The sequence below is a fragment of the Caretta caretta genome, chromosome 2, assembly GCF_965140235.1.
Source record: "Caretta caretta isolate rCarCar2 chromosome 2, rCarCar1.hap1, whole genome shotgun sequence".
Classification (NCBI taxonomy): domain Eukaryota; kingdom Metazoa; phylum Chordata; order Testudines; family Cheloniidae; genus Caretta; species Caretta caretta.
Genome location: NC_134207.1, coordinates 156,472,961 through 156,492,239, shown reverse-complemented (window position 1 = coordinate 156,492,239; position 19,279 = coordinate 156,472,961). Strand labels below are relative to the sequence as shown.

At 40.0% G+C, this 19,279-nt stretch overlaps 2 protein-coding genes across 6 annotated transcripts in view; one reads left to right on the top strand and one right to left on the bottom strand.

Annotated features, from left to right (window-relative positions):
• RECK (reversion inducing cysteine rich protein with kazal motifs) overlaps positions 1-6,724 on the top strand; it is a 139,001-nt gene extending 132,277 nt beyond the window's left edge. For all 4 annotated transcript variants that reach the window (XM_048839399.2, XM_048839398.2, XM_075125512.1 and 1 more), the window contains one exon: positions 5,309-6,724. In XM_048839399.2, coding sequence (XP_048695356.2) covers positions 5,309-5,524 — 216 coding nt within the window. In that variant the 3' untranslated portion in view covers positions 5,525-6,724. The remainder of the gene's footprint in view (positions 1-5,308) is intronic.
• The window catches only part of LOC125631922 (zona pellucida-binding protein 1-like), a 47,905-nt gene continuing 29,313 nt past the window's right edge, over positions 688-19,279 (bottom strand). For both annotated transcript variants that reach the window (XM_075125513.1, XM_075125514.1), the window contains 3 exons: positions 16,942-17,103; positions 16,222-16,294; positions 688-875 (listed from right to left, as the gene is read on the bottom strand). In XM_075125513.1, the coding sequence (XP_074981614.1) occupies positions 851-875; positions 16,222-16,294; positions 16,942-17,103 (260 nt within the window). In that variant the 3' untranslated portion in view covers positions 688-850. The remainder of the gene's footprint in view (positions 876-16,221; positions 16,295-16,941; positions 17,104-19,279) is intronic.

The following is a 19,279-nucleotide window of genomic DNA, read 5'->3' as shown; positions in this document are numbered from 1 at the left end:
GAGATTTTGGACCACGAGGTGACACCAGCAGCCAATTTTTCATCATCTTCCCCTGATGACACCATCATGCCCCCACCTCCCTACATGGGGGATGATCTGAAACAATTTCAGGACCTTTTTAAGAGAATGGCAGGCTCATTGGATATATCACTGGAAAAAGTCTAGGAATAACAACATAAACTATTAGATATCCTACAGACTTCAACCTCTTCCAGAATCACTCTACCAATGAATGACGCAATTATGGAACCCGCAACATCGATTTGGCAGACCCCAACAACAATCCCATCTACATGCAAGAGGTCTGACAACAAATATTATGTGCTAATGAAGGAAATGGAGTTCCTCTTCTCACACCCCACACCAAAGTCTTTGGTGGTGGATGCAGTAAATGAAGTGGGTAGAGAATAATACCCTCAAAAACACACCATATGACAGAGATTGGAAGAGACAAGATTTCTTTGATTGTAAGACCTACTCCTTGGCAACGTTACACCTCAGGATTGCCAATTACAAGGCATTACTTGTCAAATATGACCACTCAAACTACTCAAAATTGTCAGAATTTATTGAATTCATTCCAGAAGAGAAAAGAGAACAGTGCAGGACCATAATCTCTGAAGGACATCTTCTCGCCAGAACAGCATTGCAGGCTGCATTGCACTCTGCAGACACCACAGTGTAGTCTGTAGCCACAGCAATAGTGATGAGGCGAGCATCTTGCTTGCATATCCCTGTGTTCCCCAGAGAGGTGCAATCAGTGGTCAAGGATCTCCCGTTCGAAGGTCCTAAATTGTTTGCAGCCAAAGCAGATGAATCTCTCCACACACTTAAAGACTCAAGGGTGATGTTAAAGTCCCTGGGCATCTACACGCCTAAGAACAAGAAAAAGGAGGGCAAGTATTATGCCTCACAAAGATTCCGGTCTACACCTTACGCGCAATCACACAGACAATATGTGCAACAAGGGCAGAAACAGAGATCCACAAGGAGACGACAGCCTCCACCTCAGCCTTCTATGTCTCAACCACTGCCATCAAGACAGCAACGTTGAGACTTTGGTCAACAGTCCAAGACCCCCACAACTTCAAGTGCTGGAAACACCTGTCATCTCCCAGCCATTCAGAGATTGTGTCGCCCCTTTTTACCTAATGTGGCAGACCATCACATCCAGCAGATGCGTACTAGACATAATCAAGTCTGGGTACTCCATCCCATTTATCTCCATCCCCTGTACCGACCTTCCCTCCCCATTCCTCTTCAGGGACCCCTCTCATGAAGATCTACTGCGACAGGAGGTAATCCACCTCATACACCTAGTTGCAGTAGAAATGGTACCAACAAAACACAAAGGGAAGGGTTTCTATTCACATTATTTCCTCACCCAAAAAAAAACTGGAGGGTGGAGACCCATTCTCAATTTACGTAGACTCAACAAATTCGTGAAGACCCAATGCTTCAAGGTGGTCACGTTGGCAACCATAAATCCAGCACTAGAAAGGAGGGCCTGATTCTTGGCTCTCAACTTCCAGGACGCACACTTTCATTTAACAATACATCCATCACATCAGAGGCTCTACAGATTTGTTACAGGAGCAGATCACTTTCACTACAAAGTTCTGCCTTTCGGCCTATCCACTGCCCCATGAGTATTCTCCAAGATTCTTGCAGTGGTCGCAGCTTACCTCCGCAGACAGGGAATTATGATATTCCCATAATTAGATGACTGCTTACTGAAAGCATCAACATGATAAGGAGCGCTAGAAGCAAGGTAGCTCTCTTCACACATCTAGGCCTACAAATGCACAAAAATCAACACTAACTCTAATGCAAAAACTAGAATTCATCAGAGCCTACCTCAGTTCTCCAGAAGGTATGACCTCTCTACCTCTCTAGAGTTAATTACTCTAACCAGTCTAATCTCCCCAATGCTAAACAGCCCTCAGCTAATGGCCAGGACTTGCCTACAACTGCTGGGCCACCTGGCTGCAACGACATTTATCATCAAACATGTGAGATTACACATGCAGTGTCTGCAAGCCTGGCTCCAGACAACCTACACTCCATTCAAGCACAACATGAACAAACACCTCACAATACCGAACAAAGTAAAAGACTCGCTACAAAGGTGAATATGACCAGACAATGTTTGGGCCAGGGTCTCCATTGTCCTGAACCCTCCAACAGTGATGATCATGACGGACACCTCACTACTAGGTTGGGGAGCACATCTGAACACTCATACTATCCTGGGCCATTGGTCCCCATCAGAATCCCTCCTACGTATAAAGCTACTGGAACCACTAGCCATTCATAATGTGTGCTCCCATTTCCTGCCCACGATCAAGAACAAGACCATAAAAATCCTCACACAGTGTTGCATGCATGTTCTATATAAACCAGTAAGGGGGGAATGCTCACACTCCCTGTGCACGGAAGCCATGCTACTCTGGAACTGGTGTATCAGTCACAACATCAACATCTCAGCCTCCTACCTACCAGGATGCCAAAACACCACTGCAGATGCACTGAACAGGAACTTTTCTCAGGACCACAAGTGGGAATTAGACATATGGGTGCTACACAACATATACCAAGACTAGGGGTTCCCAACTATAGACCTCTTTGCAATGGCACACAATGCCAAATGCTCTCAGTTTTGCTCCAGAGCAGGTTTGGGCCATTGCTCCATGGGCTACACCTTCCTTATCAAATGGGATGCTCCTCTCCTATATGCTTTCCCTCCCATCCCTCTCCTATGACGGGTAATACACAAGATCACATTGGACAAGTCCAAAGTCATTGTGATAGCCCCCAGCTAGCCCTTGACAAATGTGGATCCCTTACATTCTCAAAATGGCAGCATGCATACCACACACCCTTCCTCTTGAGCCCTGTCTCCTCTCGCAAGATGCAGGCCAAGTCCTTCATCTGAATCTAGAAAGACTCCACCTCAAAATGTGGCTACTCTATCGCTCCAAGGACCTGAAATGACCTGCTCAGAGGAAGTAAAGGACATTCTACTAAATAGTCGCAGACCAACTACCCATCATACATATTTACACAAATGGATATGATTCTCTACATGGTGCCAAAATAAAAAAATCACAGAGGTCTCCTCCCCGCTACCTTTAACTCTAGACTACATACTAGAACTTAAGAAATCGGGCCTCTCCATGAGCTCAATCAGGTTACACCTCTCAGCCATCACAGCGTTCCACCAGAACACGCAACATTTATCAATTTTTCACTCACCCAGTCACCAAGCGCTTTCTAAAAGGACTCAACAGCATTTACCCTGAAATATGAACCCTATTTCCACCATGGGATCTTAACCTAGTGCGGTGGGGCCTCACCAGAACCCCATTTGAACTGCTAACGATATGGTCACTTCTTCACCTCTCAGTGAAGGTAGCCTTCCTCATCACCATTATGTCCACCTGATAGATGGAGAGCTATGGGCCCTCATGGCACATCCATCATACATGATATTCTTAAAAAGTAAGGTTATCCTATGACCTCATCCCAAGTTCTTACCTAAGATTGCCTCCTCTTTCCATCTCAACCAACCCATTCACCTCCCATCCTTCTATCCAACCTCCCATGGGAATAGACAAGAGTCCTCACTTCACATCCTGTCCGAAGGGTGCTAGCCTTTTATATAGACAGAACAAAGACTTTTTGAAAGTCACCAGAATTATTCATCTCCATCCCAAAATGATCAAAAGGAGACGCTATATCTAAACAGAGACTGTCCAAACAGATTTCCACGTACATCAACTTGTGCTATCATCAACAGTATCTTCAACCCCCAGTGGGCACCCACACACATTCCACCAGAGCTTTATTGGCTTCAATAGCATTTCTTAACAGTGTCCCCATTATGGACATCTATAAAGTGGCAACTTGGGCATCAGCCCATACATTTACACAACACTATGCATTAGAACAATATTCAGCATGTGATGCACTATTTGGACTTATCGTATTATCATTTACCATGTCTTCAGTGGAAGGAAGGGGCTTCGGAGTTGAAGAGCACTGTTTTGAAGTCCCCTAAAGTGGAGCACCAAAGGGACGCTCCTCGAAGAAGAGGAGGAGAAGATTATTCACCTTGTGCAGTAAATGAAGTTATTCAAGATGGTTGTCCCTGTGGGTGCTCCACTACCCTCTCACCTCCCCTCTACTTTGAAATTTCATAGTACATAATCTGCAATAGAGAAGGAACAGAGGGGTGGGGTTGGTCACACGGCCTGAAGCAGCGCAAGACTGGGACTATGCATGTCTGACCCAACCAGGCACTGCTACCACAAATCTCCAATTACAAGTGCAAGGGTGCAAGAACATCTAAAGTGGAACACCCACCGGAACAGCCATCTCAAAGAACTTCAGTTACTGCACAGGGTGAGTAACCTTCTCTTCCATCCTCCACCTTTAAAATCTCAACAAATAAACAAATTGGCTGTAAAAGTGGCAGGCTGAGGACTAGGACTGAAACTACACTGTTTCAAATTTTTCTATCAAATTTGAATTGAATCAGACAAGTGGTTTCTAAGTTAACGCCTTTAAAATCAAAAATCTATTTTTTTTTTTGCTATTTTGTAGAAAATAAAAGTTAGTTTGCCCTGTAGATATCCCCTTTCCAAAACAACTTTTGAAAATAGACTATTAACTTCTGAACTTGGAGTGCTGTGAAGCATCATCTGTGGTGAGTTCATAAAAAGAATTTCTGAAAAATGAAGGTTGGTTTGTTCATTTTTTTTTATTAGGAAAAGTAAGTCTCTCGTCCATGTCCTTGTGCAAAGGGCTTCAGAATGTAACCTGAACGTTTATAAAGACTTGTCAGGAGAAAAAGAAAAATTTCCTTGAGAGGGTTACTGAGTCTCCTAAGGTTCACAGGCCTGGGGACACCAACCCTCCTAAGGTTCTCTGGGGGTTCTCTACTCGCATAGACTTCAGTGCAGTACATTGTGAACCAGGAGAGAAATCTCATGATTTCCAGTGGTGTGAGGCCCTTCTTTCTAATTCTGGTCTATAATGAGATTTTGGGCCTTAAAAATCACAAAATTGTGATGAACCATTTTTGAGGTTTATAATTTTCTCCCCATGAAGCTGCCATGGTAGCATGCATAAGTAACTAAGGTACCTGACAGAGACATAAAATACAATTTTAAAAAACTCTCAAAAGCTGAGCTGTATGATTCACTTGTGGCTTTGCCATCCTTTATTCACCACCCTAAACTTTTATACTAATCTTCTGGATAAAGACAAGAGATTTTAATACCTAACTGTTGGAATTTCTTTTTAGATTGAAGCCTGCAATAAAGAAGCAGAAAAGATAGAGTCGCTGATAAATTCTGACAGCCCAACTTTAGCATCCCATGTGCCGTTATCAGCACTTATCACATCCCAAGTGCAAGTTTCCTTTAGTATATCTTCTTCCTCTATTAAAGCTATACCTGTATTGCAGACCCTGCTCTTGAGCCTTATATTGACCTTGCAAGCAGCAATCTATAATACATAACTGCTTAGAAAATGTGCAAAATAAATATCCTACTGTATTTTTTCTATATTGCGAAGGACATTCAGAACTGCTGATCTGTTAATAGAGCAAAATATATTTTAAGCAGAAAGAAAAATATATATCAGTTTGGTTCAACAAAATTCCAGAAAAAGGTTTTAATGTAGTACATTTTTTCATTAAAAATGAATTTTAAAATATTTGAAATAATCCAAAAGAAAACTCTCCTATTAATCACTAGTCAAAAGATTTTTTTCACAGACAAATCATTTTCTTTATGCACGCCTACCTTAAAAATATTGTAAAAATCTCTAAAATTGTGATTCTGTGAAAAGGGAGTTGTTACACATAAATTCTATTATTTTCAGCAGTGAACAAATGTATTGAGATTTTTGAAAAGTGTTTTTTGTTTATTATTCAGATGTATATCATTGAGAATTATGAGAAGCATGCACCTATTTTAAACATCAATTTTTGGAAGAAACAAAAATTGCTGCTACTTAAATAATTTACCAAAAAACGAACTGAGTAATTTTATGTGTGAGTATATTATCTTATATTTTATTATGAAGAAAGCTAAATAGCCATGGGCCTATCCCAGCAAACTTACACACTTGAGTAGCTTTACTCACCTGCTTAAGTGCTTGCAGGATATTGGGCCCCATGTTTGTAAAATGACAATCATTTTCTAAGCCAGAATCTTATTTACATTAAGAAATGGACAAATATATTCATTTCTACAGTTCTGTATATTGCAAATACCATGTATTCTATCTGATTTTCTTATTGGATACAAAATTATAAAGCCTCTATTTATAAGTGCCATTTTAAATATTGCAGTATTTGCATGTTATCTAATGAAAATTACACTTTAAATATGTTGGTTTTATACAAACAATACATTAAAAGTTACTGTGTTTTATGCACATGAACTTAATCTACATGAAGTGTTTTGTATCAGTATTATAGTAGCCAACTTTTGAAGTTTTTACAGAAAAACTTTTTTGCCAAAATGCTGAACTTTAAAAGAAGGCACTGAAAACTTTTTGGACATTTTGTTTGTTACTGTAGAATGTTTGTAGCAATTATTTTCTGTTAAAAATATTTTCAGTGCAAATGTATCAAAGCTTTTTTTATTTTAATAAAAAGAACTTCTATTTTCTCATGTATACTTAAAAATATATATGCAATTTTATAAAACCTTCCACATATTTCAGCGTGTTTTTGTTTGCTTTCAGATATAGTACCTAGAAAACATTAAATGCAAAAATATACATTTATGCAATTTTAGATTTTAAAACTTGCCAAAGTAAGTAAATTTCAAGTTACCATTCCTACGGTAGTTTTGTATAGTCTCTCTATTGGTCTCTAAACATTTTGTATTCGCCTTATACCAGGAGTGTCAAACTCATTTCGTGGAGAGAGCTGAATTACATTTGTTATGTTCCAGGTTTGCAAAATTACAGTCAGATATAATCCTCAGTCCACAGATGATCTTCCAGCTATCAGCTGGAGATCTGCACAAAGATCAAGGATAGAATTAATAATTAATTTAATTAATTAAATAATTAATAAAGGATAGAATTTGGGTGTAGTTCTGCAAAGCAGATTGACACAGTCAGGCTCTTACACCTGCAGAGTCCCACTGACTTCATTTTATAATCTGACATGTCTCTCTGAAACCTCCTCCAAGTGCTTTTATAAGTGTATGTCGTCTTTGTACAATCTGCTGTGAAAAGAGCATGCTATATTTTGATTAAAGTACCCTCTTTCTCAGTGCAAATTTCAGCATACTTCTGGCAATTGGATGCACGTGTAGGCAATCTGCTTGAGTGCGCCCACCAAATGTCACTGGAAAGACTGATATAGAGATATAGCTATTGATAAATATACTCTTGATACAAACAACTGTTGCAGTCGTTCTTTTGTAGAACATGCTGTTAATCCATTTGGTTCTGGGAGTCTTCCAGTATGTTGATAACAGCATAGTACACTTGACAAGATTTTGAACTAAAAAGGCTTCGGACTTTAGACTTCTCACCAAAAGCTGCAAACAATTGGGAAGGTTTATTTGAATGCCTTAGCTGTTAACAAATAAATGAGGAAACAACCTTTCAACATCTAGCCTATATAATCTTGCTTCAGCAGATCATGGGGTCTACAGAAAAATGGGGAGTTATATAATATATATGAAAATCTATTTACACTTTTTAAAACAATAATTTGGATGAGGCCTTAAAACCATCTTTTCCTTGTGGGATAGCATGTGTGGCACTTGTATGATTTTATAGCCATGAAGAAAACAGTCTTCAATGAGACAGAGAGTGCAGAAAAAATACCCCCAGAGATTCAATCTGGTAAGAGCAGAAGTCAAGTCCCAAGGATTTGTAGGTTCACAAATCATGGTTTGTATAATGCACCTTTTTAAAAGTGTGTGTTGGATGAGCAAATACTGAAGATATTTGAATAGATAGAGAGTAAACAGCTCAGCATACCATCTCAGTACATGTTCACTGAGGCTGAAGATTCTGAAATCTTGAAGAACAACAGATGGTCAGACTCCTAGGAAACTACCAGGTCTTAGGCTATTCCCCCACAATGATGGATCAAAACAAGGAAATACTTATTTTAAAAGCATATTACTACTTGTTGGAAGATTTCCTAGACTCTTACAAGCCTTTTGACTCCTTCAGAGAAAGAAAAAAGTGTACTCTCTGGATACTGTAAATATGGGTTTCAGGTGAGCTTGACAAGTTACAGGTTGATGACGCTTTTATCACAATGTCAGTGGAAATCCAGTTTGGTCAAATAAAGAACTGGAATCACGTAAGGCAAAACTGAAAAACAAGAGAAACTGTGGAACCTTCCCATTGTTTGGCTGACACGACTCAATTGACACATTCACAAAACATTATTTTCTTGTGTTTGGAGCAAGCTCCACGGCTCAAAGTTGGAGTTAGCGCTAATGCTTGGTTCAGGAGAATGGTGCTTCAATAATTTTTTTAACTGAGTACTCTTCAGTCATCTTCCTGACTTATTGTATTGTCAGTGTCCTACACTGGGGATCTGCATAGACATTTCTTGGTGGGAAAAGGAAGGTTAACTAACAAATGGCGTTCTCCAAATGTATTGCCTATATATGGCTACTGATCCTTTTGACATTTATGCAGGCCTTGCTTTTGCAGCTGTATATCAAGTTGTAATTTCATGAAGACAGATTCTCCTTGGAATCATTTCTTAAGTTCATATTTTTGTTAACACTCACAAACTGCTATTTTAGGGGTTTCAACAAGCCTGTTGACCACTGTTTAAGAATGGAATGGAACAGGTTACATGAGCAAAGTTATGTATGGTTAAGTTCTTTGCAAAATTGGGGCCTAGGTGCTTCCTACTTGAAGATTAGACTGCAAGGTTGCTTCTTCCGTCTGGATCAGGTAAAGCATTGTTTCAACTACATATTTTTCATTTTTAGGTAATCTAGTCTGCCGTACTTGTGGGATTCAATAATTTATTTTTGCTCTGCTGGATTTGACTTTACCCACACCCATTTTCTTTGAAAAGTTTATTTGTACCCCTAAAAGACAGCTCTGTGCATTTCACCTATTCCCTCACTGGGATGAATGAATGCAGGCTACATCTGTAGAACAGGTTTAACAACAATCCTCTAACATTGACCCGCCAACCACCTCTGAGGCATTATACCTGCTCATCCACTGCACAGGTATGTCTCCAGGATCCACTCCTTGTTTCATGCTGCTTCTCCCATCTCTCCAAGGGTAGGTCTGACTATGAGTCATTGCAGAGCCCAGTGTGTGTGACTCACCCCGGTTTTAAAACTGTTTGGAAAAAGGGGTTCCAATATTTGTCTGCTCCTTATGTTTGGCTAACTCATTGAAATCTACTGCTATTGTTATAATACATGGAGGCAGCTTACTTTCTGTACTTCCTGTTTTGAAATTATGGGCATCCAAATACATTTGAAACTGGACATTCGTATGCAAATTATGGAACCAATTCAGAAGCTGAAAGAGCATATTTTTATATTTAAGCTGCATACCTGGTATGTCAGTTATATGTCATCAGTTTGACTGGATGGAATGGTGAGGAGACAAAAGGTTCTTAATTTTAATTTATTTTTTGGCATAGAGAGCATGTTTAATGGGAAATTCTAGGTTTCCATGGATTAAAAACTGATTTTAGCTACACAACAGTTATGCAGTATTTTGAGTATTTAGCTCATTGTGAAAATGTTCAAATGATATTAAATGAATATGAAGAACTATCTGATAGGATGTCTGTTCCGAATTTTGTTTTTCGAATTCTTGGTTTTTATTATATAAATTAACAGACCAAAACATTTCCCACCTTCATAATACTGAAACCATCCAGTGGATTTACTACCGACTAAAGTCCTAATACCCTTTTTGTTCACATGAACTTCAGTTTTGAACAGGCATAACATGTGAGTTTTAAATTTCTCTAAATTTATTCTGAGCCTAATACACACTGCAAAGCATGTAGCACGTATTAAAATACTGTATAGTTGTATGTAGTTTGCACTGAGCTTATGAAAAATGTAACATGACAGTATTGTATCATAATATCAAATTATATCAGTTAATGTTTAGCTTCTATTTTGGTTCTGTGGAGTTCTTAGAAAGTAAGAAATTTAATTAGTTTGGAGCCATTATCAAACAGCTGAATAGCTTGCATATGAAAAAAAACAATAAAATATATGTTAACACACATCTGTAGAAAGTATTTAATGCTTCTGCAGAGAAGGGAAGGTTCAGTATGCTTCAGCAGAATGGAGCTCCGAAAACTGATAAGTGCTACACATTTTTAAGGAGAATGCTGATCTTTTAAACAGCTTTTGCTTTTCCAGCTGCCAGAAAACACCACTATAAAGTATACACCTTATTGTAGATAACAAATAACCATGAGAACTCTTAAGATAATGCAATATCCTTATGGACATGAATATTTTTATAAGGGTCCTTAACCCCACATTCTTCAACAGATGATCAAGACTTTGTTTTACAATTCACCCTACATAATACAGAGAAGTTAAGACAATTTGTGATTCATTGTGTTAAACTTTTGTGGATTAGAAACCAGTCCTTTTGAAACACAGTGGATTTCTTCTCCTCCCAAAGTACCCTGTGATCTGCCTTCCTCAAAGCTTGTTTCTACTTCACTTGGCCATGTACGGTCAGGAGATGGATTTGAACCAACAGGTGTGGATGTCTCTGTTGTGCCATCATTGCTTAATAATCCTATGGACTCCTCCTCTATAAACCCAACTTTATATTTTGGCAGATTCTTTCTCTCATATCTGTCTGGGTTTCTTAGTTTACTTCTTTGCTCTTCAATCTCTGCATCACTTGCAATATTGGCAAATGCTTTCAGTCTGGTTTTAAGTTCAGATTCAGCTTCCTCTATATATCGGGCTGCTAATGTTCTTCTACAGCATTTATGTATTATTCTGGGGATTTAAAAAAATGCTGAGTCAGGCAGTAATGTCCACAGTGTGAACAGCAGAATAGATTTCTGCTGCACAACTTCTCTCTCCATTCATAATGACTGGGTAATCTCTCACCTGTGGAATTTGGAGGTGGTCCCAGTGGTGTTGCCAGAGGGCTGAGGACTGAGCCCTGCCCTTCAGCTAAGGCCACTAGAATTTCTGCCTCTGGCAGTGGAACAGGTTTGTGGTTGGTTCAATTTCTCCTGACCATTGTATCTAATCTTTATTCATTTTTGTCCAGAAGAGACTTCATTTCAACTTTTCTAAGGTGAGCAATCACTGGAGTATTAAGGCTCTAATCCTCTGGTACAGCACCTGTCTAGTAGGCTTCCTCCACTCTGCAGCTGTAAGCTGCTAACCCTCGCTCTGGTAGGGTATAAGTCTGAGTCAGATCAGTGTGCTAGGACCCTGCCAAATCCCCTGCTCAAAGCTGCAACTCCACCCTAGGCAGGATTAACCATGGGCATGAAGATTCCCAGGGAAGGGAGATCTCCTCACAACCTGCTTGGGACTTAAGTCCAGCAAACTCCAGAGACTCTAGCTCCAAAAAGACAAAAGCAGACATCCCCTCTGGGAGGCAGCAGTTTTGTGATATTAATGAGCAAGTAGGGTAAAAATCAGGGTTAAACCCTTTCTTGATGTTTGCTGGGGCTTTTCTCCTCTCAGAAGCTGTCACAGTGCACCATGCAGCATGCCTGGGTATGTGAGAAGCCTGCTCCTCCTGTGCAGCCCTGTCTCAGGCTGCAGCCTACTCGGAATTGTGCCTAGCTGGCTCTCAGCTTAGGGAACCTTGCTCTGCCAGGGAAAGGTGCTAAGAATCAGGCAGCAGTAGAATGGGATTTGTGCCTTGTGATCATCAGCCAGCCCCTTGCTTTGGGAAGGAGTCGGTCTCTATGGCTGCCCCAGAGGCTATCACCCTATGAAAGAATAAGAAGCACTTGAGGCAGCCTGTGCCCAGAAGCTGAGGCACACGAGGACTTGATTCCCATGCAGCTGCTCCATCATGGGTTTACAGGGGCATAAGTGAGAAATCCCTTCCCATGGTCAAGAGCTCCTGATTTACTGAGCATAAAGCCCTGAGTGGTACTTGGTCACTCTTACAGAACTTACTAGGGTCCTAGCAAGCCTGCAGGAGCTTCGTGTCAGGCTACCAGGGCCATCTAGGGGGCTATTCTCCTTAGTTGGGGTATCCCAAGACCAGGATGAATAGCATGCTACTGTCCTCCTGTAAACAGTCAAGGGAAGCACTGCATACACATACTATCACAAAAAGAGAAATTTCACATGGTTCTCCTAGGATAGGAAGCTGGTGGCTCACAACGAGCTCACTATTAATAATAAATACCTTCCTTTCAAGTAATAATGAGACACAGGGTTTCCTGTACTCTCCTTTGTAAAGCCATCATACAATTAGAATGTGGATGTCTGGTTAAAACTAAATGTTAAACAAAAATGTTGCATAAACACACCAGGATATTTCATAAGTTTTGGGAACCTAAGGTTGGTTAAAACAATATCCACACCACTGACCTAGTTCCAAAAGATGCCTTACACCATAAAAGTGAGGACACTCTACTAAGAAATGTAAAATCCTTGACTATAACCATTCAGACCAAAAATATTCTTAATTAAGAGCAGAGAATACCTACTTGGTGGCAAGCAACTGGATTGTTGTCTAGGGGTGTGTCCGTGCTTGGAGTGCAAGATATCTTGAGTTCATATTATGGTCAAATCTTTACAGTGGTGTGTAAAATATTCTTTCTTGTTAACCTTTCCTGGCTCTAAGTGCTTTGTGACAAGAGCAATAGCTCCTAACTTAAAAAAAGTAGTGTTTAAATTCTTGAGTAGCAAACAATCATACCCAGAGTCCCCAAACAACAAGCCTGTGCATCCAAATTCACAGGTGTGAGAATGTTTGGGGAACCAGAGAAATTAGCAGCTGAGAATGCAGAGAAGCCTGAGTCCTCGCTATCAAAGTCAGCAGTGCAATGCTCCGTCGGTCACTACGAGCACCACTGGTGCTGAAGAAAGGACTGTTCTCCTATGAGCGGGGCACATCTGAAGCAGGAAAGGTTTCCAAACCCATAAAATCCTCAGCATGACAAACAAAAAATGAACCTTTTAATTTGAGAGCTTATAATGCCTTTCCGGGACTCTCTTTCTTTGATCTAGTCTCTGCACCTACATTCCTAAGAAATGGCTGGTAATAGTAACAGCAATTGTCAGTTTCAAGTTACACAGATCTACCAAATCAGTGGCCTGGCCAGAGAAACGGAGCTACTCCTAACTTGTCAGCTGCTAGAAACTATTCAAACCCACCAGTTGTTTAAAATCAAGACTAGCTTGAGCCTAACAAAAAATTGTTCACCCAGAGGTCAAAATAGGCCTAGGTCTGACCACAGTTTTACCACCATGGTGAAGATTTACAAAGATCCAAATTTTCATTGCACTAGTCATTTCTTGGTAGTGGTAGTCTACAGCCAATTGTCTCCATCAACTAGGTTTGGTGGTGCTACATGTTGCTTTCACCCCTGACTGGGATTTCACAAAATCTGTCATGCAGAACAGCTGCAATGCAAAATTAGGCATTTCCAAATCATGTCTGAATTTCCATTTATGGACAGGTATGTACATTAATTCAATCCAATTTTCATTCTAGATTCTTGCATACAAACTATGGAAACATGCCTTGCAGGGTGGGGAGACAATCTGAAAGACCAGACATCTTGGGTTACGGGTCCTCACAGAAAAGCAGGCTCCAGCTCATGCCTTGTGTTGTACAATTTTCTAAAATCTCAGCACATGCATCCTTTTAGTTCATTTCAACAGCTGACGTGTGAGACAAAACATAGGAATAGCCACATGGGATCATACTTGTGGCCCATTAAGTCAGTACCTTATCTTTGACAGTTGCCAGTACTAGCTGCCTCAGAGAAAGGTGCAAGCAACTTAGTATTAGGCAGTTAGGTAATAACAATGATTCTGATTATCATCGCCACAACATTCTGGAGCTCTTAGTTGCTTGAGAGTTTCTCAGGGATGGGTGGCAGAGTTCTACAGCTCCTCACTAAAGAAAAGGAGGTACCAGCGTTCTTTAAGTAGGTACGATGGAGTCCCTATGTAAATATCATCGTGTCAAAATTAATCAAACAGGCCAGTTTAGAAACACTTGTGGCCAACCTTTCCAATTACCATCACCTCTATAAAGCAGGTCTTGAAATTAATTCCTTTCTCTACACAAGAACCACACTGCTGCTGTTGTGAGAAAAGGGTTATGCTTATAGCTCCAGAAATCTTTCTTCCTAAGTCTATTTCTTTCCATAAATCCTGGGAAATACTTCTCCCATCGTTTTGTTCCAATCTTTAAAACTGCTTTAAAATGTGGGGCATAAATGGGTATTGCTACAGCTTTATAGAAACACATCAAGCATGGTATATATGCCAGTGGTACCCTGTTCATCTCATTCTATCCAAAATACCAAGGCCTTCGGACCTCAAAGTTGCTGCAAGCAACGTGTTAAAATCCTGTACCAACTGGCATCTGGGAGACCATTCATGAAAGGAATCAATGCTCCTTCTGTAAGGTCCCTAATGGCATTGTGGGAACGGAGTGTCTGAGCCACATCTGAGGAACATTTTCCTGTTTAGAGTGTCATTCCTCTGAGAGGCATCCTTTGGTGAAGAGATTCCAGGGGGCTGGGTCTCAAATAATTCCTTACATTACAAAGCTTTTGCTTTATAGGGGGGAAACTATATTTCTACCTATTACCCTACTCTAATAATTGTTAAAATTCTGCTTTAGCCTCCCCCGCACTCCACTTTTGTGAATGTCTGCTCACTACTTTCCTATTAGTAGTGAAGAACCAGAGAAACTACAGCAGAATGAGAAATTCACCTAATAATTTTCTTCCCTTTAGCAGCTTCTCTCCTCATTCAATCTACCCTAGTAGTCTGGTAAATAACTGGAATACCGTTTGTAACAAATTAAACTTTTTACTCTCCTTTGAAGTCCTAACAATATAATTGCCTAAAGGCTTAGTTAATGTAATTTCTAGTTATTGTCTTAATGCCAATAACTGGTTGCTGGAGGGTTTCTACAATGGTGGACGAACTCTTCTGGTGGCCTGCATGGAAGGGTAGGGCTTAATCCTTGTGCCTCAGGCAACAGCAACTTTGGACATCCTCTGAATTGCACAAGTGAGGTGCATTACCGTTTTGCGGTGAATGAAGAGAGCAACTGGTAACTGAAAATTATCAGGTAAGAAATTCTTCAGTGTGAGTGAAGCAAGTTGGGTACCCCCTGCATCATGGCAGCAGAGAACTATTAATTTAATGAAATAAATGTTAAAAACGAATTGTCAAACTAGGAACACCTGGGGCAGCCTGAGGGCTAAATGCAGCCTCCCTCATCCTGAGCAAGATTATTGGTGACCTTTAATCAGTATAGGCCTGATCTAAGTCCCACTGAAGCCAATAACCAGCATCAAGATTAATCCATCAAAGAAAATACCTCTGCATTTATTTTTATACAAAATGTATATAAATGTGTATCCTGATAAGATGGGGACCTCTGGCTCTTGGCAAGCTGTGCGTGTGTGCCCCACTTTCATAGTTTGGTTACCCTGACACAGACTCTCCAGGGTTTCCATAGCATTCTTCCATTCACTGAACTAAAGGATGGAGGTTGTACTCTGCAAACTACAGATATGCAAGGACATTTGCAAAGGTTTCTGGCCTGTGCACAGCTGCCCAATCATATTGGCTTATTATAGCCTCAAGATGTGCATCCAGCAACATTTGTGGTTGTCAGCTGCTCCAGAAAGTCCCTTTAAGGGGTTTAGGGAGGTAAGGGTTCCCTAGTACAGAGGAGGAAGTAGGATAACTTAGTGCTGACTGCCTGCAGCAACTTATACTCTCTGTCTGTGCTGATCTGAGTGGGTGAGAATCAAGTGGAGATCTACCATCTCCTGTGCATCTAGCCCCCAATGCTTAGAGGCAAGAGAAGAGCGCGAGAGTGTCCTATGGAACCAGCACTTCACTCATTTGTACTCCAAGATCAGATCCACTGTCACAGGCTCCCTTCAGTTTCTGTAAGTGAAGGGATGTACAGGGGTCCTATCTGACAAACAATATTAAAGAATAATAGAAATAGATACAATGCCATAAAGGTTCTTACACCCAAGATGTCACTAGGATAAGGCTTGTTCCTAAGGAGGAAATTAAGAACACAATCCAGATTTGCAGAGTTCCTGAAAAAGATGAACAAAAACAAAACAAAACCAATAGAAAAGAGCACTTCACATATTTGTCATGTTTCCGCTTGTCTAACTGTAGCATATGGACAGTCTGAATGGGGAGCCAGAACGATAAGACTGAAATTCAATATTTGTGTGGGAGCCCAAAAGAAATCATCATAAAGGTTAATTTGGAAGCATTTCAACAACTAGCCATCGGGGTTCATTCTTATGCTACATTTTCTTTCTGTCAGTGACAGCACATTGACCAAGTAATCAAGAAACAAGGGGCTTGATTCTCATTGACTCTCCCATCTTGCATTGTCCTGCACACTAGTGCAGATCATTACCATTCTGATTCAGTAAAATTTTACACCTTCTCTGCACTCACTTGACCTGGTGTAAATGACCAGACAAGGCATAGAGCAAGAGAGGATTTGGGTCCAAGGACTGGGAAATGGACCCAGGTCTTCTGTATGGATCGCTAGAGCATGATACTAGATGGAGCCATTGAATAAGTCTGGTAGGGGAGATTTCTAAGAAGTTTGTTAGCTCGTGATAGAAAACACATACATTTGCAATAAGAATAATTAAAAATTAGCAATTCCACACCACTTCTATCATTGTCAATCCAGTGTGCTTCTTTACAGAAAATAACTTACCGTGACACTCTCTCTCAGTTTTGGCTCCTCTTCTATCACTAGTTTGTGTTTTTGGACAGTTTTTGCATGCAGTCTGCCCGTACTTCTTATTATAGGATCCAGATGCACAGAGAATACATGTGGTATCATATCTTGCACTGAATCGACCCGGTGGGCATGTTACTATTTAAAAAAAATGTACAATAGAGTAAAAATGGATTTTAATAAACACACATTAGGTTGTTTTACTTGAATAATTTTAATTATTGGCCTGTATAAGAGGAAATAATGTTTGTCCTTTGCCAACAAAAGGCCTGGTGAACTTGGCCTTTTAAAGCAAAGCTGGTTTTCAGTGATAAAAAGTCATCTAAAGCTCAAATTTACTTTAGATAGAGGGAAGAAAGAAAGAAATCACTGAGATTGAAGCTAAGTGTGGAAGGTTTCCACCTTAAAGGAGACCTGCAAAGAGGAAAAAAAAACAGGTTTAGTCCTTTTTTTCCACCTTGGTTTGATGTCTAAACAAGACCTAAACAGATTTTTGTTGTTTAATAACTGGAAGAGTAAGGAGGGAAAGAGAGGAGATTGGGAATGGCTCTCAGTCTTTAGTTGAAGACATGGGGCTGAGAATCTTTAGCAGTCTTTCTTTGAACTCTTTTAGGTATTTGAGTTAGGTTCAATAGGATTTTCAGAAAACAAACCCCACTGACTTTTTTAAATAATCTTAATAGAAATCAGTTCCCCTCCCAATTAATCAGATTACAATGTCATCATAATACTAGCTCATTGTTTATTAAAAGCATGTTCTTTAGAAAATGGTAGGTAAGACTGTTTCCTCTGTTTAAAAAAAAGAAAACAAAACTCAGTTCTAGCCTTCTTTATACGTTATAAAAATAGGGAAAACTCAAAAACATGCCCCCCCCCACTTTTACATGTCACCTTTAAAGAATGATCATGTCAAATGTATGTTTTGACAAATTTAACCTAAGGTGCCCCGCTCCTAGCTGCTGAAACCCAGTGACAAGCCCCAAATGCCCAAATCCTCTCAGGTCCCTCCAGTGATGAGGAAATTAGTGAGAATGATGTGAAATACTTGGCGAGAGTGCTGGGTAGATGTTGGGGGAAAGTATTTGTGAACACTTTTGCAAAATCTGAATCACACATCTATTTGCCCACGTTCACATCCTTTCCTGTCTGATTTTCATGAGCAAAGTTCTGTTCATACAAGTGTTCATGGAAAACATATTTCAGACCTGTACCTGAGACTTACTTAAGCAAAACACTAAAGGTATTTTGTGATGGAATGAAATTAAGGATTAGATTATCCACTCAGGAAACATAAAAAATACCACAAGATTTAGGGACCCAGTTGCACCACTGGAATAGCAAATTCTAGGTATCTAATAATAGAATGCCATGAACAATATGTGAGCAATCCATAGGTTGAAATTTGGTTACCTAAACTATTTACTGAACAATTGTAAATAAGAACATATTGTTAAAGTCTTGATTTATTCAGTGGATACATAAACAAAAAAGGGCTAAATTAATCAAGAACTGCAACCCATTCAGCCATTTGCAATGTGGCTGACCTACATCACAAAGAATTTATAAGAATACTTTTCTATTACTGAATATTTTTAAAAAAGACTTTGAAGCTTAGGCTCTCTTTGTGTGGAAGAACATGTATTTTATCCTGTCAGTTTGTCTGTTCAGCTCCTCTATAGAGTGTGCTACCTCAAGAATTCCAGAAAAGTGTGGGGTCACAGTATTAATGTTTTTTATCAGTTCCGTCTCTTCTTTTTCCTGAGAAGGCTCCATTGGGTTCATATCTCCACTCCCCCTTAACTGTTCCAATATTTTTAACATAGTTGGAAATGTTACACTACCTACATATGCATCTTCCAACCACAAAAGTTTCTGTAATTTTCCTGTTCAATGAGGCTGTTAACACTCCACACTGCAGTCCACGTTAATGTCTTGTTAGCCTTCTCTGCTCCCCAAAATGGAGAAATGTTGTTCCACTTTACACAGTACCATCCTTTCTGTCTAGGGCTTGTCTTATCTGCAGTATTAACTTTGGCTTTTAACCTGGGTGTTACCTCTTATCTGGCTCCCATCCACACAGAACAATCCTCACTCACTTTACACCTGGGCCAGCTGGCCCAGCCTGAGTGCTGCTTACACTTGGGCTAGAAATCTGCTGACTTTGCAGTGTAGACCCAAGATAAACACTTGCGTGCTGATAGTCCTTCAGTGCCTTTGCACAATTCCCTGTGTGCCCAGAAGGACAGACAAGTTCTCCCACAATTTTCTGGGAAAGAATCAAAGCTGCCCATCTTACTGCAGTGCTAAGAACCAT